Source organism: Drosophila kikkawai, chromosome 3R (genome assembly GCF_030179895.1).
Source record: "Drosophila kikkawai strain 14028-0561.14 chromosome 3R, DkikHiC1v2, whole genome shotgun sequence".
Taxonomy (NCBI): Eukaryota; Metazoa; Arthropoda; class Insecta; order Diptera; family Drosophilidae; genus Drosophila; species Drosophila kikkawai.
In genome coordinates, this window is record NC_091731.1 from 7,066,460 (window position 1) to 7,074,083 (window position 7,624).

The following is a 7,624-nucleotide window of genomic DNA, read 5'->3' on the forward strand; positions in this document are numbered from 1 at the left end:
CGGACAGACGGACAGACGGACAGACGGACAGACGGACAGACGGACAGACGGACAGACGGACAGACGGACAGACGGACAGACGGACAGACGGACAGACGGACAGACGGACAGACGGACAGACGGACAGACGGACAGACGGACAGACGGACAGACGGACAGACGGACAGACGGACAGACGGACAGACGGACAGACGGACAGACGGACAGACGGACAGACGGACAGACGGACAGACGGACAGACGGACAGACGGACAGACGGACAGACGGACAGACGGACAGACGGACAGACGGACAGACGGACAGACGGACAGACGGACAGACGGACAGACGGACAGACGGACAGACGGACAGACGGACAGACGGACAGACGGACAGACGGACAGACGGACAGACGGACAGACGGACAGACGGACAGACGGACAGACGGACAGACGGACAGACGGACAGACGGACAGACGGACAGACGGACAGACGGACAGACGGACAGACGGACAGACGGACAGACGGACAGACGGACAGACGGACAGACGGACAGACGGACAGACGGACAGACGGACAGACGGACAGACGGACAGACGGACAGACGGACAGACGGACAGACGGACAGACGGACAGACGGACAGACGGACAGACGGACAGACGGACAGACGGACAGACGGACAGACGGACAGACGGACAGACGGACAGACGGACAGACGGACAGACGGACAGACGGACAGACGGACAGACGGACAGACGGACAGACGGACAGACGGACAGACGGACAGACGGACAGACGGACAGACGGAGAGACGGAGAGACGGACAGACGGACAGACGGACAGACGGAGAGACGGAGAGACGGACAGACGGACAGACGGACAGACGGACAGACGGACAGACGGACAGACGGACAGACGGACAGACGGACAGACGGACAGACGGACAGACGGACGGACAGACGGACAGACGGACAGACGGACAGACGGACAGACGGACAGACGGAGAGACGGAGAGACGGACAGACGGACAGACGGACAGACGGACAGACGGACAGACGGACAGACGGACAGACGGACAGACGGACAGACGGACAGACGGACAGACGGACAGACGGACAGACGGACAGACGGACAGACGGACAGACGGACAGACGGACAGACGGACAGACGGACAGACGGACAGACGGACAGACGGACAGACGGACAGACGGACAGACGGACAGACGGACAGACGGACATGGCTAGTTCGACTCGGCTGTTGATGCTGATCAAGAATATAAAAATTGAGATATTCGCTGATCAGCAAACAGCGATAAAATAACTGAATTAAAGTAATGAGCAATTGTTGAAGGCGAGCGCAGAACTCACTCAGCGAATATCGTATTGAGAGCGTTTGCTTGTACTCTTGCGGTTTATCGAGTCTTGAGCGAAACGAAATTTGAGGTCAAAAGAGAATATAAAAATGTATGAAATGTAAAAGGCCATGAATTTGTAAATAGTTTAAATATAGTATAAACTAGATAAGGTAACACTAAGTGTCGACGGCCAAACATTGTAATCGATAGGTAGAATAAGTGTTGGAAGGAAATTCTAGTATTTTGTAAGTTATCCTATATTGTATAGATTTCTTGGCCCATTAAGTAGGGGCCTACTAATATCGGCACTGTGAATGCCGCCTAAATTGTGCTTTTTCATTGTCTTGTGAATTGTAGGAGGGCACACTGCGGTAAGCTTAAGTTAGTTTAAAATGTATTAGGCTAATTTAATATATTCACAGAATAAAACGCGCGCCCTAACGCAACGGCCATAGGCCCTTGAAGTAACCCTCTCTTCGGACCTACTTGTGTGGGGGAGTCGTTAAAGGCAACTCCATATGAAGCAAGACAACTCCTTTTATTCGCAGTCCTAGGGAGACTGCAAGGGCAACTTGCGCTGGATGGTTTGATGCCCAGCTAGAGAGTTGCCAGGAGCGCATTCCCTTCCCAGTAGCAGAGTCGCAGTCAGCGACATTGAGGAGCGCAGCCAGCGCCGAACACTGGGTACGGACGGAGACGCAGTCAGCGTCAATTGAGGTATCCGCAGGAAGCGGACAGAAGGCGCAAGGAGCGTCAAGCGTCGGTGTGACGCCGGCAGCGGCACAAGGGTCGCCATTTTGAAGCGCGCTGAGGCAGCGCCATATTGAACCTGGGATGCAGCATTCCCCCAGGAGGAGTTCCCGGCTGAATGGAGGGGAAGCCACCCCTACAACAACGCGAACGGATCAGCAGCCAGCGAGTAGTGGAGCGGGAAACCGGCCGCAAGTGAACATAACCACGGCGGCGGCCATTGCTCGCCCAGCCACTACGGTGACTACAGTAGCGTCCCAACCGAGGAGTACTGCTGTCACAGCTGCGAGTTCAGTGCCGGAGGAAGGCCAGCCACTCACATCGTACCTTTTGGAGAGGATTACGGCGTTGGAGAATGAGCTGAGGCAGGTTAAAGTCCTGAACAGTGAGAGCACCGCCAACCGCGCGCCAATCGCAGTTGGCCCAAGCGCAAATGGCGCCAACAGTGGAGCGTCGGGGCGGCCGCCATCTTGGGGCGGGCCGCCAGTAGCCACATCTAACGGTGAGGCCCCAACTAACGGGGTCGGGCCTGTCTCACATAACTGTGTCGGTGCGAGCAGTGCGGCCTGCACGCAGCCGCCATATTGGAGTGGACCGCCATTGCTAACGACTAGCAATCATCTAGTGGAGCCACTGTGTGCTACGAGTGTTGCGCAGACGGCGCATGGATTCGTGCTACCGGGCGGGAGCATCCACAACGTGGCAACAGCATCGCCATTTGTTGGATCCTACGCCTCGATGACGCCGAATGGAGCCCAAGGAGCGAATGGGCCAAGAAAGCTTCCGGACCTGCCTGTATTTGGAGGGCAGCCCGAGGAGTGGCCTATATTTAACTGTGCGTTTGTGGAGACGACCCAAGCATACAACTGCACAGACCTGGAGAACAACCAGAGGCTGTTGAAGGCGCTGAAGGATGAAGCACGCGAGACAGTGAAGTCGCTGCTGATTCACCCTGGGAACGTCAGCGCCGTGATGGAGCAGCTGCGCTTTAGGTTTGGCCGACCGGAGCAGCTTATACGCAGCCAGCTGAACAGCGTGCGAGAGGTGCCGCCGATTTTGGAGCAGCACCTGGCGAAGATCGTTCTCTTCGCAACCCGAGTGAGTAACCTCACGGCCTTCTTGCAGTCAGCGAAGGCGGAGCAGCACCTGGGGAACCCAACCCTCATGGAGGAGCTAGTGGCAAAGCTTCCTACGAGCAAGCGAGTGGATTGGGCCAGGCACGCTGCATCGATCGAGCCCTTTCCCACTGTAGCGCACTTCAGCACGTGGCTACAGGAGTACGCAAACATCGTGTGTACGATTTTGGACGTCGAGGGAAAGGAGCCGACGCGTCGAGTCCTGCATGCGAGCGTCGACCAGAACGGATGCGAGCAGCGGGATGATCGGCATGGAGGTTGTCCCATTTGTGGAGGGCAACACGCTACGACGAGCTGTAGAGAGTTCATCGGAGCTTCGCCATCGAGACGGTGGAGCATGGTGAAGAGGCATCGGCTCTGCTTCACATGCTTACCAGCAGTCAGCAGTTTCCAGGCGCAGCCCGGAAAGAAGGTCGTCGCCACGAGGTGGTTACAGGGACCACGAGAGGAGCCAGCAGCCGGCGGTCCTCAGAAATAGCCTGGAGAGAAGAGCCCCGCAGCCAGCGGAGGCACCTGTGCAAAGGAATTTAAGCTGCATTGACGCCGAGGGAGGCCGACTATTGTTCCGTATACTGCCAGTAACGCTGTACGGAGCTGGTCGCCAGGTAGATACCTACGCGCTCCTGGATGAGGGATCCTCCGTCACGATGATCGATGACGAGCTACGGAGGGATCTGGGAGTGCGAGGCGAACATCGACAGCTTAACATTCAATGGTTTGGAGGAAGGGCCAGTAGAGAGCCCACCAACGTGGTGAGTCTAGAGATAAGTGGAGCTGGGAAGCCCAATCGCCACGCGTTGAGGAACGTGTACGCCGTTTCGAGTTTGAGTCTGCCGATGCAGACGTTATGTCGGCGAGATGTCCAGGGCGTGCATAAGGATGCGCGTCTGCCGATGAAGCCCTACAGCAACGTGGTGCCGAAGTTGCTCATCGGACTGGACCATGGACATTTGGGATTGCCACTTAGGATGAGGCGGTTTGCCAGAGAGGGACCGTATGCGGCCGCAACCGAGCTTGGATGGGTTGTGTTTGGGCCGGTAAGTGGACAATCGACTACGCCGTCACCGAGGTCCTGCCGTCTAGCCGTGTCAATGGAAGATGCGATGGAAAAGATGGTAGAGGACTACTTCGAGATGAAGCTCGCGCCACAGGTCGCAGCCAGCGACGACGCGCGGGCACAAAGGATCCTCGAAGACACCACGGTGAAAGCGGGGCGTCGCTACCAGACGGGACTACTCTGGAAGGACGACTACGCTGTGCTGCCACGGAACTACGAGATGGCCCACAGACGGCTGATCAACGTAGAGAAGAAGTTGAAGCGCAACGGGCAGTTGGCGCTGGAATACGATCGGATCATCAAGGATTGCGTATACAAAGGGTATGCGAGGAAGCTGCAGCAGGATGAGGTTGCGGCGAAGAGCGAGGCTATTGAGGTATCTACCCGAGCGAAGAAGATACATGCGGAGGCTGGTTTCGAACTATGCCAGTTCTCATCCAGCTCACCCATCTTGGAAGCGGCGTTGGGACCACCTAGAAGAGTCAAGAGCGTCGGATGGGGTGAGATATGGAGGCAGAAGAACCAGTGGGACGAACCACTACCGGAGGAGATAGGCAGAGCCTTTGCTGCCTGGCGCAGGAAGATGGACGTCAGTGAGACGGTATTATGGACGGACTCAAAAACGGTGCTGAGATGGATCGACAGCACCCACCGCCGGTATAAGCAGTTTGTTGGCAACCGAGTGGCGGAGATTTTGGAGTCGTCGGAGGTTTCCCAGTGGAGATGGGTACCTACAGCCGACAACGCAGCGGATGATGCGACGCGGTCGCAGAACAAGGCGGACCTTAGCCCGGAGTCCCGGTGGTTAAGCGGTCCCGCATTTTTGAGGCTGCCAGCGAGCAGCTGGCCAGTGCCTGAGGAGGGAACTGAGCGTGTTCCGGATGCATCTGATGACGAGGAGATGCCAAGTGAGTTTGCATTGGTGGCCACAAATGAATTTGTCATTCCGTTCCAGAGATTCTCGAGCTTGAGCCGCCTGTTGAGGACCACAGCCTGGGTCTTGAGGTTTGCGCGTTGGTGCCGCAGACAGAGAAGCGAGCTCGAGGAATACGGACTCACTGCAAAGGAGTGTGAGGCCGCGGAGAACCTGCTGGTCAGGCAGGCCCAATTGGAATCGTTTCCCGACGAGATGAGGTCGGCGAAACGCAAAAGGAAGTGGCCAGCTCGAGCGAGATTCGAGGTCTGGCGCAGTACATGGATGAACATGGAGTTCTGCGAGTTTATGGCAGAGTTGATGCCGCGCGAGGAGGCCTGTGATACTGTCACACAGGCACAGTCTTACTGAGATGGTTGTGAGACACTTCCACGCCCAGATGAAGCATCAAAACGTGGATGCGACGATTGCTCAGATCCGGACGAGATACTGGGTCACGAAGATGAGGCGCGTGCTGAAGGAGGTGATCTCGTCGTGCAACGAGTGCAAGTTGCAGCGAACGCGGCCGATGCCGCCGATAATGGCACCCCTTCCAGAGGATCGATTGGAAGCGGGTGGATGGCCATTCAAATATACTGGATTGGACTACTTTGGACCACTGCTGGTGACTGTTGCCCGTCACCGAGAGAAGCGTTGGGTCGCCTTGTTCACGTGTTTGACGACAAGGGCGATTCATCTGGAGCTGGCGCATGACCTGTCGACGGATTCCTGCATAATTGCGATCAGGAACTTCGTCTGCCGTAGAGGACCAGTATATAGACTGCGGAGTGACAACGGCAAGAACTTCGTGGGAGCTGACAGGGAGGCCAGACGATTTGGAGACGGAGATTTCGAGACGGAGAGAATACAGAGTGAGTTATCCAGCAGGAGCATTGAATGGGTCTTTAATTGCCCATCGAACCCGTCCGAGGGTGGAGTATGGGAGCGGATGGTGCAGTGCGTCAAGCGAGTGCTGCGCCATACATTGAAGGAAGTCGCGCCGAGGGATCACGTATTGGAAAGTCTACTGATCGAGGCGGAGAATGTGGTCAATTCGCGTCCGCTCACCCACTTGCCGGTGGCTGCGGACCAGGAGGCGCCGTTGACGCCAAACGACCTGCTCAAGGGAGCAGCTAACCTGCCGAATACGCCTGGTTTGGATGCGGAGCGTCCCAAGGAGGGTTCTACGCGAAAGCAGTGGAGGATTGCTCGCATGCTGCGAGACCGTTTCTGGAGAAGGTGGGTCCTGGAGTACCTGCCTACGCTTGTGCGCCGCGAGAAGTGGTGCCGGAGAACGGAGCCCATCCGCCAGGGCGATATGGTCTTCGTCTGCGATCCTGCCTTGCCCAGACGAGAGTGGCGCATGGGCATCGTGGAGGAGGTCTACAGCGGAGCTAATGGAGTCGTCAGACGCGCCAGTGTGCGCGTGAGCGACAACGGACTATCTCGGACAATGTTGCGGCCTGTCTCGAAACTTGCAGTTTTGGATTTGAGTGAAGCGGTTCTTCACGGGGTCGGGGATGTCGACGGCCAAACATTGTAATCGATAGGTAGAATAAGTGTTGGAAGGAAATTCTAGTATTTTGTAAGTTATCCAATATTGTATGGATTTCTTGGCCCATGAAGTAGGGGCCTACTAATATCGGCACTGTGAATGCCGCCTAAATTGTGCTTTTTCATTGTCTTGTGAATTGTAGGAGGGCACACTGCGGTAAGCTTAAGTTAGTTTAAAATGTATTAGGCTAATTTAATATATTCACAGAATAAAACGCGCGCCCTAACGCAACGGCCATAGGCCCTTGAAGTAACCCTCTCTTCGGACCTACTTGTGTGGGGGAGTCGTTTAAGGCAACTCCATATGAAGCAAGACACTAATACTGTCTTCCCACACAGCGCATTTGTGAGGAACGTTTGGGATTTTTCACAAATGTGAAACTCGTGTTCCCACACAACATTATAGCGCATTTAGCATCCGAACAGCTGATCGATCAGCTGTGGCTCATGAAAACGTAAACAAAGGCTGTCGAATTGGCAGTTGCAAATTTGAAATGGAGCATTTACCAACTATTTTGGCTGTTGTAGAACAGCAAAAGGCACAGATTGCGTCAGAATTTATCCGCAATAAATTTAAATGAATTAAATGACAAGGAATTTTAGTTTTTCTAATGATTTTTCTTTAACAAAGAGCAAATTCCCCGAAGAGTGTCTATAGGTGGTATACGCATCCAAAATCTTTAATATAAGGTAGAGGCAGGCGATTTATATTAAATAGTAACAATTGGGGACATATTGGGGCAAGAATATACAGAAAAAACGCCCAGAACTATTTTGGGCACGCTTGTAGCTTTGGCGCCACGTTTTAAATTACATATCTCATTTGTTCCTCGCCAAATTGTTTACATTTTCGTGGTGAATGGTCAAATTAAGAAGAAG

At 54.8% G+C, this 7,624-nt stretch overlaps 2 protein-coding genes across 2 annotated transcripts; both read left to right on the forward strand.

Moving 5' to 3' along the window:
* The first annotated feature begins 2,169 nt into the window (after positions 1-2,169).
* LOC138928708 (uncharacterized) lies at positions 2,170-5,563 on the forward strand. The gene is made up of 2 exons (XM_070286218.1): positions 2,170-3,561; positions 3,602-5,563. Exons 1-2 carry the CDS (start codon positions 2,170-2,172, stop codon positions 5,561-5,563), a joined length of 3,354 nt encoding a protein of 1,117 aa, XP_070142319.1.
* Position 5,564: 1 nt separating this feature from the next.
* LOC121502078 (uncharacterized) lies at positions 5,565-6,734 on the forward strand. Its single transcript, XM_041774817.1, has one exon. It carries the CDS (start codon positions 5,565-5,567, stop codon positions 6,732-6,734), a length of 1,170 nt encoding a protein of 389 aa, XP_041630751.1.
* Positions 6,735-7,624: the final 890 nt, after the last annotated feature.

Excerpts from the sequence above, each read along its gene's own strand:
- LOC121502078 (XM_041774817.1), top strand. The coding sequence starts at position 5,565 with ATGGTTGTGAGACACTTCCACGCCCAGATGAAGCATCAAAACGTGGAT.
- LOC138928708 (XM_070286218.1), top strand. The coding sequence starts at position 2,170 with ATGCAGCATTCCCCCAGGAGGAGTTCCCGGCTGAATGGAGGGGAAGCC. Across the intron at positions 3,562-3,601 it reads CATCGAGACGGTGGAGCATG|TCAGCAGTTTCCAGGCGCAG; the intron begins GTGAAGAGGCAT and ends GCTTACCAGCAG.